The 19,229-nt window shown below is 38.7% G+C and overlaps 1 protein-coding gene across 5 annotated transcripts in view; it reads right to left on the reverse strand.

Annotated features, from left to right (window-relative positions):
* Positions 1–19,229, reverse strand: part of TBC1D4 (TBC1 domain family member 4) — a 162,943-nt gene that overhangs the window by 37,272 nt on the left and 106,442 nt on the right. For 4 of the 5 annotated variants that reach the window (XM_067563242.1, XM_067563241.1, XM_067563243.1 and 1 more), the window contains exons 6-10: positions 18,702–18,793; positions 17,350–17,460; positions 16,776–16,895; positions 9,708–9,782; positions 8,306–8,532 (exon numbers count right to left, since the gene is read on the reverse strand). In XM_067563242.1, the coding sequence (XP_067419343.1) occupies positions 8,306–8,532; positions 9,708–9,782; positions 16,776–16,895; positions 17,350–17,460; positions 18,702–18,793 (625 nt within the window). Of the gene's footprint in view, positions 1–5,676; positions 5,812–8,305; positions 8,533–9,707; positions 9,783–16,775; positions 16,896–17,349; positions 17,461–18,701; positions 18,794–19,229 lie in introns of all 5 variants that reach the window. The other variant, XM_067563245.1, reaches the window with a different exon arrangement.

The raw sequence follows: 19,229 nt of genomic DNA on the forward strand, positions 1-19,229 counted from the left end.
TTTTAATCATAACACGTACATCAGTGAAACTAAAACCACAACTGTACACTATGTAATATTAAAAGCCCACCCACACTTAGGGATTCAGGGAATTGTCCAAGCAATTAAAGTACACTGCATTTTCAAACATAAATGGGTAATATCTGACAGTATAAACAAGTTTTAAACAAGTATTAAACAGCCAAACAAGTAGAATCACTAGAAAGGAAAGGGTTGAAGAGTACTGCAAACAGCTGAACTAAAAACTTGGCACAGAACAGTTTTCTTGTTAAAAAAGTTCAACGTGCATTCTTATAGCAAAGATTCCATACATAAAGATCTCAATTTGGAAATTACACAAAAGCAAAGAGATCCCAAAAATGTGATTAGAGCAAAATACAAATTTTTAAAAATTCAAATATGTTGACTCTTTCTGCTCCCAAGAAAAACAGTTTCAAACATTTTGGGATTTTGCTTATAATGATCCTTTCTGTGCCTAGCAGGCACAAACAAGGCTTCTGGCAAGGTGAAGTATGTTTGTACGTGTTTAATCATTGCCTGCTAAAACGTATTTTCATAAAGCATAACTTAAAGCTCTGGTTAATACACAGTATTCTACATTTGGTTTCTACAAGGCACTCTCTTCACAGCTCAATTCTAAATAAGAATGATCATTCTCAGTAAAGCTGCTGAACAAATACTCTTTGATCCTTAATACTGAAACTCTTTGCATATATATAACCCAAAAAGCAAAATTAGAAATGAAATGCCTCAGGCATTTATCAGTTTGTACTTTAACTCTTCAACAGCCAGAACATCATGTGAAGAAAATCCCTTGTAGAAACAGAACGTAGACTTCTGTATATTAACCAGACATGCTTTATGGGAAAATGTTCAATGTCTGAAGGATCAATAACCCATTTTCACATTTTGGCCGACTACAATTACATTTAATTAAAGCACACCAGTATATCTGCTACCTCTTTTTGTTAGATACTACATGCTAGACTGCACATGGTATGTTGAAAACTAGACAGCTTCTTGATGCAGCTTGTTATATACTGCACACTTTGTAACTTACTGCTTATTTTCATTTAATTTCAAATACAAACTGTTCTTCACTTATCTAAAACTTACTTTGAAAACAACTCTTTAAAGTGCCCTCCCAAGATTGCTCTTCCAAGAAGTAAGATCACTTTGAATTACAATACTTATCTGTAATTTTTGTATTTGAATTCCTTCATTTCGACTGACCCAGAAGTAACTCTTTACTCTTGCTGTTTGTGCCAAGATTTGCATTTTCTTCAATATGCTTTCACTTCAACTTCTCCTTTTCTTTGATGGAACTAACTAAATAGCAGTCAGGCAAACATAGAACCTGCTTTGCAGTATGAAAACTAAAATGGACAAACAATCCCAAATCCAGTACAAATGATCACATGGAATTTCAATTCTTGTGACTTGGGCTGGTATACGACTATATATAAAAGATTAAGAAATAAAGTAAAGTATTCCTCCTCCAGGGGACCAAAAAAAGATGGTTCCCACCAATTTAAACCTCTCTTTTGGTTATAATTGCTGTCAGTTATCTTTATTCTGAAAGATGATTTTTCTGCTATTTTGTTCAGAGATTGCTCCTAAATCCTTTGCTTTTCTGAGTTGCTAGAGCAATACTAGTTTATAGTTAGCAATGAAGTATTGTAAAGATTTGGAAAGCACACTAAACTAGATTTAAACACTGGTAATTCACTGGTAGCCAGTCAAAATACACAACAGGTAAAACAGCATGCTGCAATTGGGACACAATTTAAACTAGTAAACTCTAAACTGGAACTAGCTTATTTCCTTGTTGCAAAGTCCATGTAATTATTCAGTATAGAAAAAACTAAGAATCCATGCCAATAGCCTACCCATCAGAAGCAACCCTAAAAGAACAAACCAAAGATTCCTGAGATGAAGGAAACAAGACAAGCTAAGAACCGGATTTTGCTTTCAAGCTTCAAAGGGGTTATTTTAAACATTCAGTTAAAACACTCTCTCTCTCTAATTCTGAGAGGTTCCGATCACTACCAACTTTCATTGACTAAGGCAGTGTTGCCGGAGTTCATTATCACTCAGGAATTGGCTCTATAAAGCTAAAATACGTGTTAATGGACAAACCAGTTAATGTGGAAAACCTCAGGAGTCTTACTCAATCTTCTAATGAAATCAAGTGAAAGTATGCCAGTTTAAGAAATGAATAAGGACCAAGCAATTTGTCCTACTGATGACATTTTAAAGGCATTCAGGTGCCTAGTTAGATTTTCAAAAGCATTGTGGTACCAACGTGCTTTTGAAAAATCTCACAAGTGCCTAAATACCTTTGAAAATCTGGCCCAAAGCACTTAACACACACTAATATTTCTTGGTAAAAACCAGTAATTATCACCAAGATACTTTCACATAGAACGTGCATTGTCCAGCTAAGAGAAGATATGTTTGTTGTAGAAACAGATATTTGGTCTCTAATGTCCTAGTAAATTTTAAAAAAATTGATGACTGGCATAGCAATGAAGATGTGAAAAACAAAATACTCAGAGGATCACATTTGTACATCTTTAATTCTCACTTTGGTACCACTGAAAAGAGCTGCACAGTTTAAGCAGGGCTGCTTTTTACTCAACGGCTGTACAGTTTAACCAGTATTTATTGTATTTGAATAAACTCATCCAAGTATTATAAATTGATTAAAATTAGTTCTGTGGACAGTAGGATGAAACACACTCATTTTGCCCATCAAGATTTGCAGCAGAACTGCCAGTAGCACAAAAAATAAAAATCAGGCTACATATAATTCACATTAACTTCAAAATTGCACATGGAGAACCAAGCTAGCAAGATTTTCCCCCGTAACATCTACTTTAACCACTAGGTGTTGTGAACATCTCTCCACAGTTCCAAAAACAGTGGCAGGGGATACTGTATTTTCTTAATATGCAAAAAAAGGTGTTGTGGGCCAAGATACACCTGAAAAAACTCCCACTGATCTCTGCAAGGATCTTGCTAAAAAGTTTGCGAAAAGATACAAGTGTTTTGAAGTTATAATTAAGGGTTTTAGATTTTAAAAACAAAATCTACAGCTTTTTGTCTTTCGAAGAAATGTTGTTTTACACAACCGGTTTTCATTTAATATGACATTTCCAGCCCTCCCAGTGAAAATCAGCAGACTTTTGCTATGGGAGTCAATCAAGACAAAATTGTCTGCAGAAAAAACAAAAACAAAAAATTCAAACCACAAGGAAGATGTGAACTTCCTCTTTCATCCCTCAACCTGATGGTGTGATAGTTTCAGTAACATATTTGCGATATGAATCAGAGAAAATCTAACCGAGGCAGAGAACACCATTTGGAAGATACACTTAATTCTCTTTAAACCAAGCCAAATTATGTGAATTTGAATGTTTGGATGACCGTTGATTATTACATAGCTACTTCATCATTACTTAGTTTTAACGGCGTAAACACTGTAATCTCATTTTCACAAACATACACTGCAGATCAAACAGGAGAGGATTGAAGGAACAGGATGTGAAATGTTTTGAGAGCTCAAAGTAATTCAGATGAAATACCAACAGTACAAAATTTTCTAATAAAACCTCTGCATTTTGCTCCACTGTCTTTTTAGATAGATAGATTAGACAGATATAAAAAATAAGAGATTAACCCCGTTGCTAGGAATAACTAATAATTTGCATTTAAAGACACACGACAGTACACAATATCTTATCTAATGTATTCTTCAATGTGGCGTTTTACAAAAACAGAGGGCCACATTGTGACGCAATATACTAGTGTAAAGCTGAAATATCTTCATCGATGTCAATGGAGATTTTTACACTGGCATTATTGAGATTAGACTCTGGCCCCTAGCATAACAGCAAAATAAAAACTGACTTCTGGCAGTGACCATATCTCACTCTAAGTAGAATTAGTATTCCCCCTCCTCCACCTCCAGAAACACATATATGTATCCTCAGCAGCCTAGGGTAGGCCTGCATTGCTGTTTATATTTAAATGGCCTTGCCTTTATGCCTATGAAGTGATAAACAAATACTTCCAGTGTGTGGTACAATTGTGGGATTTGTGGAGACTCCTTAGCATTAACCAAATCTAGATGGAGGATAAAAGACTGTTACACCTACCATCTAATAAAGTTATAATTCCCAAATCAACCTATGCCAGTGAAATAAAGGTGAGATTCTGAGTCCTATGAGAAGGAGGGCATTTCCTTCATATTTAATTATCCTGCTCAATATATTATTGGAAAACTCCTCTGTGCCACCGTAAACCAAGATGTAAAATTATGGCATTGTAGTCAGTATTGTGAAGCTCTAATCAGGATCAGGGCCTCTCTGTGCTAGGAACTATATAGAGATGCAACTAGATAGGGACCCTCCCCCACAGAATTTATAACCTAATTTAAATGAGTGATTGCAATTTCATGAGAAAGCAAGTGGGAAGACTGTTTTCTTCAGACATCCCAAAAAACTTTAAAAGCAACTTCCACTGACACATCCCATGACTGGACATTCATGTGTAAACATTCTGTCTGCAGGCTGACAAACTTGAAATCTGGATTTGACCCAAAAAAGCCCAAAGAACTCAAAACACCAACTGACAGGCATTGGTGCCTGTGCCGCAGAGGAAGGAGGGGGAGACAGACAGATAGTCAGGAGAGACCCTATCTTGGCACCAACAGGAGACTGGTTCCTTCCCCACAGCAAGGGGAAGCAACAGTTGGTGCTACAGTCTGCAGGGTGACAGGAGAGAAGCCAGTAAGTAGTGGAGTGCACAAAGGCTAATTGGAAGAGAGGGTACTGGGAGAAGAAAGGGAGTCCGTTTAAAAAAGCAGCTGCAAAAATCATAGAATCACAGTGCACAATCAACATCTCAACCACAACAGCCCCAATTCAGGAAATCACTTAAGAATTTGCTTAAAATGTAATGCTCTCCTGAATCAGGGCCTATGCTTGCACGCTTACGGTTTTATTTGTTGTCTATCTAGGTACTTATATGGCCTTTTTCACCACTGCATCAGAAAGCCCTTCCAGCAGCATCCTCTTTTTGCCCCCTTTAGATTGTAAGCTCTTCAGAGCCGTGAGATGTTTGAGACGCATCTAGCAGTGAGCGATTTCATTAATTACTGAATAAAACGTTGGTAACAAGGCACACCCTTTCCTACCACATATCAAGGCTGAATGTTAGCAAGAGACTAGCATATTACGCATGTCACGTAGGTCTCTTCCCATTTTAAAGCTTTACAAAATAATTCATGCTGGTGGTTAGCCAAACACAGTGACACTTTCCATGCTTTCCCACATATAACGCAAAAAGGAGAAGTTAGCTGATTAAGTGGTTACAAAAAGCCTTATGTACTGATATTACAAATCAATGCAGTAGTTTTGCAGTGCTATTATAATTGTAACTATGTGTGGTTATCCCAGGGAATCAGACATGCCTTTTTTTTTTTCTTTTAATGAGCATTTCTATAGCCAGTTCATCAATTCAGATCCAATATTTAGAAAAGCTGTTAAAAAACGCTAGCATGAGAAGTGACATGTTTCAAACACCAAAATGCCATTTAATTGACAACTCAATGTCATAAGCCAGCTGCACTAAAGAACACTCTGCACTGCAGTCATAAGATACTGCTCTCACCTCTTGGAAAGGTCATTTTCTGACTGCTGGAGCAGCCTGCCTGAGCTCTGGTAAAAGCTTTTCAGGAAAGAAGGGGCAGACAAGGAGGAGGGAAGTCCACTCTCACTGTGATATCGTCGAGCTACACGCACAGGACTGAGTGCAGGCAATAAGACAAAATATAGCAAATGCTTCTAAGTATACTGGATAATTAAAATACCTAAATCTGTTATAAATACTGGGCCAGATGCTGCTTTGACTTACACCAATTGTATCCCCAACAAAGTCAATAGAATTGTACAGCGTATAAGTGGGGGTAAAAATTGGTCTAATAAATTAATCAAATTATTGCATTATGATTAAATTAAAGAGACACTGGAATGAAATTAAAGTATAGGCCATGGAGAAGGATATGTTCTCAGCATAAAGGTGTAAACTTCTCCAAGAAAATTCAAATGCAAGGTTATTGTAAAAATTGCTACTTAATTACTCAACACCAATTTCAAAAATTTTGGAAAATTGAAATCCTACATATATTTTACAAGGAAGACAACCACATAAAACATTTCAATAATTAAGGAAAATAAAAAAACCTTTTTGAAGGCATATTAGAATAATTTCAACTGCTTTGATATAAATATTTCTAGCTGATCACTCATCCTATGAGAGAACAAAAAAACAACCTCAGCTCAAGCAGCTGTGAAGCTTTTGTTTTGACTGATCATCAGTGAAGACTTCTTGAAGATTATTGCAAGGCAGTGAAGTCAGCAAGTCTTTAAATACTAATTGCTAAGGCTTCCTGTTTGCACACACCATCATCTTGGTCAGTGAGAAAAAAAAATACTAAAATGATCTGCTAAACACAGGGATAATATTCTGATGAGCTCATTTCAAAGCTTGTTTCCCCACCCCCACCTCTATATGAAACCAAATAAACTTGGAAGGTAGGGTCATTTGTGGTGCTAACCTTGTTAACTTCATTATTTTAATAAGCATACTGAATAGAAAAAAGAATTGCTCTTTTCACCCAACATGATTTTTAAAATACATTGCTAAAATGTAGACATATGTAAAATTTAAGAGGCCACCTCGATAGTTTGGGCAAAGATGCTACCAGGTAAGAGAATCAGAATCTGCGTCCTGAGCAAGCAAAGACTCTGAGTGATGTTGATCTTTTATGCTCCTGTCTGGATGTGGGGAGAGTAAAGGAGAGAAAAGAATTGTGGTAGCTCCTTCTGAGCAAATTGAAGGGACCATGATTGTGTCCAATGGAAGCAGCAACCCATCCATGCTAGTCACAAGGTGATAGAAGTACTGAAGTCCTACAGCCCTTTCCTCAGGATGTTTAACTGACCTGGTGGTAGACAAAGGAAGGCACTAGAGCAGTGTTTCTCAGCCTTTTAACTAGCAAGTACCCCAACACTCAATCTTCCATGGGATTTTATATTTACAGACTAACGTGAGCCATATGTTAGAAGAAGGGCTGAGTATATAAGGCCGTGCGTGATATGACAGATGTCAGATCTAGTGTGGGTAGGGTTACCACTTTTACACCAGGGGTGCACAACTCAAGTATGTACCTGGGCTAGAGGTGCTGTTGGCCAAAGCTAACAGGAGGCTTTGAGCGGCATGCCAATGCTGGGGAATATAAAGCGCCATGCCAAATTTTTTGCCATAGATTTGAGAGGAGGAAGGGGTGAGAGAGAGACAGGGAAGGAATGAGAGAGAGCGAGAGGAAAAAGAGGGTAACTGGTAAAATCTGAGGGTGTCATAGTTGTCAATTTCACTGCTCAGCTACAGCAGTGAAATTGACAAGTTTTCTGGGCACTGGGCTTTGAGCCAGGAAAGGGGGCTGCCACCTGGGCAAGTTGCAGATGGCTCCCGCCTGGTTGCCAGTCCAGGAGGTAGGCGACTGCCATCCAATCTGAGTTGGGGCAGAAGAGGCTTCTGCGCCGGCTGGGACCCAGGGATGTGGGCAGGCGGCTGCTGCCTGTCTTTAAGCTGGGAAGTGGGGGGCTGTTGCCCGCCTCCCCCAGAAGCTGGCAGCTACCACCCACCTCCCAGCTGGGAGCTGGAAGTGGGTGGGAAGCAGACTGCTGCTGCCTGGCTTTCCCAGAAGTCGGCAGCTGCCGCCTGCCTCCCCTTCACTCTGTTTTTCGCCAGGTACCCCTTGCCTGCATCTCGTATACCCTGTACCACAGGTTGAGAAACTATGCACTAGAGTCTCGTCTGCATTACAGCTCCCACACAATATTGCCACTGTGAAGCTCAACTGATGGGAATTTCCCCCCCCCTAAAATTCTCCAGTACAGACACAGCCAAAAAGGTTAAGTGGTTTGCCCAAGGCCACAGAGCCAAGATGAGAGCTGGAACCCAGTTCCATGTTCAATCCACTAGATTATGCTGCCTCTTTGGGTAGTTAATTATTGTCTGTGTATCAACTGTTGTGCAGCAACAAGTACTTTAGCTGTGGAGAAACTTTCTGAACAGAGTTTTTTAGAAAAATCTAAACACTGCACAAGCAACCTATGTGAACATCAACAAATGTGGCTTAAATGCATGGGCCTAATTTATATTATGCGTTTAATTCTATTTTTCCTCATCAAAAGAACACTGAAATGCTTGCACAGATTTGAGTGGCCAAACTCACCTGCTATGCTCTATAGAATTCTGTCTCAGAAGAGGAGACTTAACACTCTGGGACCTCCCGTCCTGGAAAGTAATCCTCCTCTTAGCACTGGACGGTGGATGACTGAAAGTGTGTGCACGCCTTCTAAACTGAGGAGAATCAGAGTCCTCTTCAGGAAACGGCTGCCAGGCCGAAGACACCGGGGAAGCTGGAGGAGTGGCCGGAGGAGAATCCCCGGGTGAACAGTCCTGAAAGGAAATCAGATAGGAGTGAGGCCTTCCCCTCTGCACTGCATAACTGGTAACATAACTGAACAAATCCTACAGCTCATCCAGGGTCTGGAAGGACTAAAGCCTCTCCCCTTCTGGTCATGGCCTATTGTATGCTAATTATCAGCTGCACCACTAATACCCGACATCCTTTGATAATTAGTTCTGAAATAGCAATGTCCTTTTTAAAACAACAAAGAGGGCGTACACAAAGCATTCATAATAGACCAGTCACTCATCTCTTGAATACCTTCTGGCTACTAAAAATTGCCGCTACTAGATTTCTAGCTCTTTCAGGAAAAAGGAGGTATGGAAAATGATCACGACCAAAGCTGGCTTTTACTAGCTTCCTCGACATATCATGAACATATTTCCTGTACTGTCAAAGCAATATCCTGGGAAAGAGACTATTATTATACAGCCAGATTCTGAGTAACAGCAGCAGGAAAATCAAATAATAAAAGCTGTTATGTATCCTCCTCCTCTTGGGGAAAAAAGCTATCATTCAATCAAATGTGTGTAAGGTAAAAGACATTAAAAACAGGAAATAAAATGAAAGTGAACAAAACTGGAGTTACACATGGAGTATTCAACTAGTTTAAAAAAAATCCAAGTTTTTCTTTTATTCAGTAACAAATAACTTGTGTTTCAACACCTTCATGTACATATTGTAACAAGGGCCACTGTTAGCTAGTTTTAAGTCCACAGTTTGAACATGGTAAAAGCAAGCTTTTTACTAAAAAAAAAAAAAAAAAAGTTCTATTACTTCTTTAAATTGTGTTTTGTTAAGTTTAAACAGCCCCAGAAAAAGTTATGAAGCAGAAGCAGCCTAGAAATTCCCTGGGTTAGTTTGATCATAAAAGCTAGTCAGGTGAAGTTTAAAAAATAAAGAGCCAGCATAAATGACAAAGAGCAAGATTTTCTTTACATTTCAGCTTTAACAATAATGAGGTTTAGAAAACTGAAATAAGATACATACAATGGCCAGGGAGGATTATCCTCCACTCTAGAAATATCTTACTTGAACCTTGCAAAATACATATGTTCTTTATGTGGCCACCTTGAAATCAAAGCGGGAGAGTTGCTGTAGTACTGCTTCAGCATTAGCAACAGCTGATGGGTACATTCCAGCTTTTCTTAATTTTGTTCAATACCTTGTCAGAAGCAAGGCTGTTGCACCGTTCAATGCTGTCCATACTGCCCAGGCGGCCTCGCATTCTGTTAGCTCCCTGCAGGAATGAGAGAGTGCCATTTAGCCCCTCGTTTTGTTCATAGTAAAATGAAATAAAATTATTTAAGAGAAGTCTGGAAAAAATAGCAGGGATCCTACAGGTAAATAGTGAGATGCCATAGATGGGACGTGCTGTATAAAAAGTCTACATAATAACTGCTTGTGCATTTTTATCCAATGCAATCTATCCTGTGATTTCAGAGCACTATATTTACGCACTGAATTTTTTCATTAGTATGCTATGTAATGGTTTAAATATTAAATAAAAGTTATTCACAAGGAAATATCATATGAAATTTTATCTTACATTTTGGTGCCATTCGTGGATTATAAAATAGAAGACAGAAAAGTTTGCGATTTTTATACACGTGCACTACATATAGTTTTACATTCCAATCCAGTATGGTGGTACCCAGAGTACGCCTCGAATGTATAGTCTATTGTATGTTAACATGTATATAGTACAGCATCATCATCTCAGAGTTCTACAACAAGATTTACAGTTCATCTAGCCCTCTCTCCACTATGGAAAGTTATCAGTGGTTCCTTTTCCTGCAGTGAAGAATGGGACGATTTTGAAGTGTAAAAATCTGTTGCAAGAAAAAGAATTGCCTGCTTCCACATCAAGGTTTTTTACAAGAAAGAATAAGCTACTTTCTGGCAGAAGCAAGGAAGAATTTCTGCAATAGAAATGCTATTCCCTGAAGGGAAAAATAAAACTTACTTTAGGAAGAGGCCCTGATCGCAGTAAGGGCCAAACAGGGATATGCTTCAGAGAGGGACATACCTATGCTTCATCTTCCTGAAGGCACTATGTGTAGTAATTAGCAACTTAATTTAAGCATGCAAAGTCACAAAAAGTTGTTTTGAAATCTAAATAAATTGCAATAAAAAACAATTACCAGAAGTGGAATGTGAGATTTCTATTGGGTTCCTGTCCATTCCAACCCAGAATCTCCGCCCAGTCATTAAGACCTTTCTGTGACCTGTCTCCTGCTTCCTGCCCTCATGTCTTTCCAAAAGAATCTCTTCCTATCTGACAAAACATTCTATATGTTTCTCAAATTTATCAGACTTAATTTCCCCCCCCCCCCCAATCTACGTCCTAACAGAGGTAGATTCTTCTCATATAGGGCTTCCTCCCCCATCCCCAGCTAAATAACCCTCTGGAACAACCAGACTTTACCTAATTCCATGACTCTTCAAATCCTGTTTTAAGAACATAGATTTATTAGAGGGGATTTGGAGTCATAGACCTATCAAATTCTACTGTAGGTCTCCCACTTTTCCCTGGGGATGGGGTAAGCAATTCCATCCTACACTTGTGTAAGGTGTCTTGCTTTTCTTCTAAACACCACTTACAGTTGGTGTTAACATGGCAAATTGAAGCACAGAATCATAGAACTGTAGGGCTGGAAGGGACCTCAAGAAATTACATAGTCCATCTCCCCTCTACAAGAAGACCAAATATATCTAGACAATCCCTGACATGTGCTTGTCTATTCTGTTCTTTACATTTATGTGGATTCCACAACCTCCTTAGACAATCTGTTCCAGTGCTTAAGTATCCTTACATAGTCAGAAATTTTTCTTATCATCTAACCTAAATCTCTCTTGCTGCAAACTAAGTCAACCACTTTTTGTCCTACCTTCAGTGAACATGTAGAACAATTGATCACCACCCTCTTTATGACACCATCTTTTACTTCTTTGAAAACTTACGTCTCCTTCAGCCTTCTCATCTCTAAACTAAACATGCCCAATTATTCTATTCTTTTCCCCAAGACATGTTTCTTAAACCTCTTATTTTTGTTGCTCTCTGAACTCTCTCCAATTTGTCCACATGTTTCTTAAAGTGCCGTATAGAGCCCTGGACACAAATATTTGCATCTGATCTGCAGGAATAAACTTTTATCCGACCGCAATCTGCCCTCTCTCTTTTAGATTTACCCACATCTGCATCCGCACATCAGCTGTTTTGGAGCCAGCAGCCCTCCATCAGATGTTGAGCCCTGCCCGCAGTTTAACAGCTGATCAGCCCCGACCGCCCCCTAACAGTTAATGAGCCCTGGGAGCTGCCCCTCCTGCCTAACATCTGATCAGCTCCGCCCTCCCTTTTAAGAGGTGATGAACCCTGCCAGCAGCCTGACCATTCGACCGCAATCCACAAGAAATGGTCCAAGGACATGCGGATATCCGTGGATATAAAGCAGATATCTGCGTTTTAGCAGGGCTCTAGTGCCGTGCCCCATACTAGACACAGTCCTCTAGATGCAGCCTTGACAGTGCCAAGTAAAGCAAAACAATTACCTACCATGTCTTACATGATGTTCCTGTTAATATACCCCAGAATGACATTGGCCTTTTTTGCAACACTATCACGCTATCAATGATCCTCTCTAATTGTGTCCCCACATTCTTTTCTGCAATTCTGCTACCTAGCCAGTTATAACATGATCCTACTTACTGAGAGTGAGCAGTGAACACTGCAAGCCTTTGGGTGAAATATGTTATCAGAGGACATTATGTTACATTGTTTTATTATCTGATGGGAATGTATATCCCCCCTGCTCCTGAAGCATGCTACTTTGATATTGAATCAGACACACAACAGCAGACTCATTTGCTTTCTCCCATGCTGCTTTTCACCCCTGAGAAAAAACACCCCCTAAACATCCACTAAACTAACATTCTCCTTTTCCAAAACACTTTTTTTTCTCCTTTTTCTGTGATGGCTACAAAAAAAAAAAAAAAAAAATGTAACAATGAACAGGCTGCTGGTATGCTGAGACCACAGCCTATCATGCTGACAAATACTGTCTCATTGTTTTATTTGTACTCCCCCATCTGAGCTGACTATATTTATTTATCTTTTGTCTCATCTTATGCTTAGATTGTAAGAATTTTGGGACTGTCTTTTTCTTATAGCACCCAGCACAATGGGTCCTGATCATTGACTAGGCCCATAGCTGCTACAGTAATACAAATAATAAATAATCATTTATTTTTCATAGACTTTTGTTCATAGACTTAAGGCACAGTAGCTCCTCTTGCTGTACTCACAGCCATAGGCAATGTTTTACAATGTCAACAATATTAAGAATTGCTTCGGTTTACTTTTTCCTACCAGAGTTTTAATCCTGCTAACCAGTATCAGTGCCTTGGATGCACACTCTACCCACTAAAGCCTGTTCCCAACAGAAAGAAATGCTGGCCCTGACACATCTCTCTTTACAGGCTTATCATGTAACAGAGATAATGTGAATTAACACATTAGTTTAGTTTAGGGAAGGGTCATGCTATGCTTCTGACATTCAAAAAACAAACAAACATGACTACCATAAATATTACATTTTTGAGCCAGAGAAAAAAAACTTTGTTTCTTAGTCTGGTATGTGTGCTAAGAACAAAATTCACAAACTCTATTTATGAGGTTTGAGGTCAAACACAGGTTATATTTATTTTTCTGGTATACCTAGCTCTGACGCCAGAGCTTGTTTTCAGTGCAGTCCTGGCAAATATAAGAACATTTCAGCAAAGTAAGCAAATGAGAAAGAGATATACTTTTGGCATTTTTATTTTAAATAAAGCAAATAGGCTTCTCATTTACGCTTAGACTGTAAACCTCTACTGACATTAGTGAGCAGCTACTGAAGCATTCTCTCTTGATGCTAATGGGACCATCTGGGTAAGTAGCTGTTCACAATCCTGCCCTTACGGTGTTGCTTGAGTGTTTTGTAAGTATTATTTCTTAATCCATTAAGACAGGGGTTTTATAAGTGCATCTTTAAAAAAAATAAAATGGACAAACATGAAAACTTTGCAGGTTCAATAGCAGGATGAAGGAGGATTTTACATTCCATGGATTTTTTGGTCTTTCTTCTTTCATGGTTTACTAGTCAAATATGTGAACAGATTTTCATAACTGTATTTCTGAGACAACGAACACAGCAACTTTCTGAATAGAAACTTTGCATTTGTTTTTGTAATAACTGCAGCAATGTCCTGTATTATCCTGGATCAACTGTATTTAATTAGGCTTAATGTTTTTGGAGTTCATTGCATTAAAAATGAAAACGTTTATGTACTATTGTGGGACTGTATGGAACTTCTTTAGCAGAAAGGACAGGATTAACGCAATCTCTGGGAGACATGAGGAACTTCAAAGGACTTTTGGGGACAACATGTGTAAAGTGGATTTCCTAGGAAATCCGTGGGGGTGAGGGGAATGCAAATGATGCAATTTGAATCCATCCTTTTGAAACTAGACCCTGGGGAGGGAACTCAATTCTCTGCTAATTACCTGCTCTTGGAAACTCCAGATCAAAAGACCACTGAACTATACAAAGGGTGGACATGTCATGAAGCTGCTTATTCTGAGTTGAAGTTCTGATGAACATGAAACCACAAGGAAACTTCTTGGGTGAGAATTTGAAGGATTGCTTTTGCCATATTAAGGTTGAGTTCATCTCTGGTAAGTTTATTAGCATGCATGTAGATTCTTTTATTGTTTTAATATGTTTTCTCTGTAGTGCTTTTACCTTCAGAATAAAATAGGCTTACATAGGAAGTGCTGTGTGGTAATTTAAAACTGTTGGCAATCATTCTGTTATTAGTGAATAGAAGGTGAGAGAAGATTGCTTAGGCAGCCTGACTTTTTCTGGGAATGACACAGTGAAGGCAGGGAATTCTTCAGCCTGGAGATACTCCAATCAGAAGGGAGAGAGACACGTATCTTCACCCAAGAGAGCTGACAGCCAGGGTACCCAGAAGCCTGAGAGCAGGTGTTCTTGCTGTACCATAGAGTGGGAAAACAGCAGTTGATCTGAACTATGACCATTTTCTTTCCTGGTTATAAACTACATAAATCTTTTGATTACTAAAACTTTAAAATAAAGAGGACAAGCGATGCAATTAGTATTTACATCATGGTACAGTGAAATGACTTGGATTAATATTAGGGCCATATTGTGTCAGACACTGTACAAAACACACAAAACACACTCCGCTGTTTTTCTTCATACCTCTTCACTCTGCTCCTAGCCTGCCTGCCATCATTCAGTTACAGCACTTTCAACAGTCTGAGATTAAATAGGATTTTAGAATAGCACTCTACGGGTGCCAGGGGAAGAGGAGAGAAATACTACCAGGCTATACCTTTTAGAATTATTCAACTTTTCCAATTGTTACTTTGTTTTAATTCCACATTGCACCTAGGCTAACATCAATGATGAAGCAAGATGCCATTCATCATTATTTGGGAACCACTTACTGTACATAATAGGACCTTAACCATAATATTTCACAGTGTTTGTTACTGGTCATGATCGAGTGCTAGCTTTAGCACTCTGGTCACTTAAGTAATTGTGTGACAGGGACAATTACAGCCTTAATTGGAGGCAATTAACCTGTTATAGTGAGATTGTTGGCACATGGGGCAATGATTGGGCTAATGAGGTAATTATCTCAATAAGGGAAGATATGTAATTGACAGGAACAGGAAGCTGAGAGAGAGAGCTGTGTGTGGTAGAGAAACCTGGGTAGAAGGCCCTTCCTAATACATGCATGTTGTGAGTAAGAGACACCCCAAATGGGTGAGGCAGCATGGCACACCACCTTGCTGAGGGAATGCCCTGTGACACTGGCTTCATGGAGCTAGAAGCTGTAGTGTTTAAGTATTTGTTTCACAAGGGAGAAGATTTCTAATATACTATACGTGATGTCTTATTGCTGCTCTTTCAGAAGGGACTGACCATGTTCCCTTAATGAATGTTGTCACAGTTCATGGCAACTGCATCTGTACTTCCTCTCAGCGTTCAGCAAGGGCAACCACTCCCAGGCTTCCAGCTCCACAGCTACTGCTTTTCTAGGGTGGAGATCTGTGTTTCACTCCCTTCTGACTGGGGTATTTCCAGGTTTCACAGTTCCTTGCCTTCACTATTATTCCCAGAAAAGACTGGCAGCCTAAGCTTGCTTGCTTTCTCTTCAGAGACAGCTAACAGTTGTAAGTTACCACACAGTTCTTTCTAAGCAAGCCTATTTTATTCTTATAGTAAAAAGTACTATAAGAGAAAACGTATTTTAAAACAGCAAAAGAACCTGCATGCATGCTAATAAGGACATCCCAACTTATCATGGGCTCTGACAGGAGCAGTATATCCAAACCTCCTCAAAGGAGCTTCCTTGTGTTCCTTCCTTAAGTTCAGCACAGCTTCAGCTCAGAACAAGCACAAGTTTATGGGGTCTCAACCACCTTTCCTTAAGGATTGGGGCCCTCTATGGACTAGGGATCTTGTCCGTCTGCTGGAACACAAGAAGATTCCAAGCCTGTTTAAAACCAGGCTATTTATCTAAAAATCCTTTCTTTGTCAGTTGGTCCCTGGAGAATCCAGTCTGAACTAGTATGTGCCAACTTCTTCAGTGGATGAATTCCAAGGGCCGATAACCAGAGCAACTACATTAGCATCCCCCTCCTCCTACAGGAGTTACATACAATTCCACAGTAACACATACACAATTGCTTTTTTAATACAATTGACCCCAAAGATATTAACCCTAATTCACTAAGGTTTAGCTTAATTTAGTAAAGTTTATTTCATAAGTTTTTCCAGGATATGGCAGGATATTGTCAGTCTGTCACAAACGTAATCCAAATTTGTGATTAAACTATATTTTATTGTGTCTCAAAACATCTGTTAACCCTGCAATCTTTGCTTTGTTCACCATCTGCTGTTGATGGGAACTCAACCTATTTTCAGAAAGGCTGTCTTCCCACTTCTGTGCACGTGTGCTCCTCCTGAATTTAACATCAACATAATCCAGCCAAATTAAACCCACAGGAAGCAATTAGGTTTCATGCATATGATGATCTTAGCTTGTCTAGTTTTTAGTATAAATCTGAACTCTTGTTAAATATGAAACAAACAAACACTGTATAACCTTATCTTAATGATATCTGCAAGAGCTGTTGACAATGAGCTGTTAATCTTACCCTTGAGAAGATATTTTCCAGAGAACTAGTCAAGGATTTCTTGGCCTTGTTTTTCAGAATGTCAAGTTTAAACCTGCCACCACTGGCAGTGTTTTCTGGAATTGCACTGCTTGAAATGTTCTGTTGAAGTAAGCAAAAACACTTTTTAGCTTTGGTAGTACCCTGAGCAATTGAAGGCCACTGAAAACGAACGCTAAACCTGACCACATAACAAGGAATGCACCCTTTGCCTAATTGCCTGTACGGCAAGTATTTCTCACTGCGTTTGGGTTTGTTAAGGTTTTTCTGGCATTGCTTATACTATATTACAATCTACAACAAAAATAACCTGTCTGTTTCTTCCAAATGCACAGAAAAACAGGAAAGCAAAACAAAACCCAAAAATAAATGTTAATAACTTTAATCAAACAGGCCAAAGTGAATCAAAAACAGTATGGTTATGGAAAACAGATAAGGAGACCTCTCTCATTCACAATACAAAAGGTTCAGTTCTCATTGCTGTACTCTAGCACCGTCTTGCTAGTATTATCTAAGGTTGTATTTGAATAAAGAGAATAAAAGTATTAGGCTTTACCAACGGTGCTTCACCAATATGGACATGTGTCTTTTGTTTAGTTTCACACAACTGTCGCAGATGTAAGATCACAAGCTCATTTTCTTCCTGATCACTGACAGGCTTCATTTTCTGTCAAGAACAGACGAATAAATAAGAATATCTTTCAATACACTACAACCTTAATTTGATTTGATATACAACTAGAAATACTATTAGTAAGTGTTCTTGGAAAGTAAGCTATTCCTGATGCTCCAGTTTCCAGCAATTTATAGTAATGCATTGCATATACACTATTAATATTATTAAACAATCACTTCTAATAACAACTTGTACTAAGGCTTATGTAGCACCATACAATAGGTGTGCCTTGCAATGTTCAAGCTTAAAAAGTTTACAGGCAACATTTTCAAAAGTTTGTAAGTGGCTTAAGAGTGAAAGTCTGATTTTCTAAAGTTTCTAGGTGCTTCTGAAGATACTATGCGGTACCTATCTGCACCTTTAGCACAGATTTTAGAGGCATTTAGGCATTGCTCCAATCAGCGTTACAATGCCGAACAAACTTCAGAGCTTAAGTCAATGGGACATAGGCTTCTAAGTGCCTGAGAGTTAATTTTGAAAATGAGACTTAGACTCCTAAGTCAGTTAGGTACTGAAGCACAGAGTGGAGCAATGACTAAATATCTCTAAAATGAAAATCTTACCCAACTCCCATAAGCACCAAAATGCTCTTAAAACACTATTAGCAGTGCATTGCACCAATTCTTCATCTGTACATGAAATATACTTGCTTATATGATGAACCTCGAGAGTCAATATTCATGTGTAAATAATTCTAAGAGGAATTTTGGAACCATGTATCATTTTATCTTATACTTGAGATACTTGATTTTATGTCTAGGCTTTTTCTATTGCACACATCACTTCGTTATCTGAATATCTCATTTACATCACATAACTCAGCCCCGCATCACCCCACAAGATAGGGAACTATTGTTTTCCCCATTTTACACAAGAGGAACAGAAGCACAGAAAGATTAAATAACTTTGCCCATGGCCACATGACAAGTCTGTAGCAGAATTGGGAACTGAACTGTTCCCATGCCAGCACACTTTAGAGTGGAGTATGCAATCATAGTGGAATATTTTGACAAATGAATTAATGTAGTGTATTAATACCATGCAGATGACTATAAGAAAGAAAGCCACATACAACTGAAAGGAAGAATGTGAGCATTTCCCAACTCGAACATAAAAAGCTCTGTCCATGAGCACACACATGTACGCGCACACACACAGATTCCCAGAATACAAAGGAAATCATAACCTATGTAAATATGGGAGGGACACAAGAACGGTGTTGACTTTATTACCTGAACACGTTCAAAAATGTCTGCTTGCTCATTATCAGTAAGTGATGACAGGTGCCTCTGAATTACAAGTTTGGCTCTTGGTGGGTAAAGACCTTCAAGGAAAAAAAAATTAAACCGATCCTTTGAGAACTATTAAAACTAAATTCATTCACCAGACTGCTCCATGATTCCTATTTATACTGATATAAAACTACACAAATATAATACACTTTTAAAATAAATGGAAGAGGAGATATTTTAAAAAGCTTTTCAATTAAAAAGCTATGAACATTTTTACAAAGTACTTCTCAAATACCATTAAAGTACAAACCAAGATACTCCGTCTACTCTCACTACATCATACTGAGCTAAGAGTTCAGTGCCTTATTGTAACAATGGGCATGGAATCCCATTTGGGAGGGATTTGAATAGAACACCACAGTGATAAGCTCTAGGACCCAGTATGGTTGTGCAGAGCGGTCCCCTGTTCTCTCCCAACACTCCCCAACTTGCCCGTCCCCATCTACTCTTCTCCATTCAAGTCAGTCT

This window comes from Emydura macquarii, unplaced genomic scaffold, assembly GCF_026122565.2.
Source record: "Emydura macquarii macquarii isolate MOO-44397 ecotype Brisbane River unplaced genomic scaffold, CSIRO-AGI_Emac_v2 contig_2473, whole genome shotgun sequence".
Taxonomy (NCBI): Eukaryota; Metazoa; Chordata; order Testudines; family Chelidae; genus Emydura; species Emydura macquarii.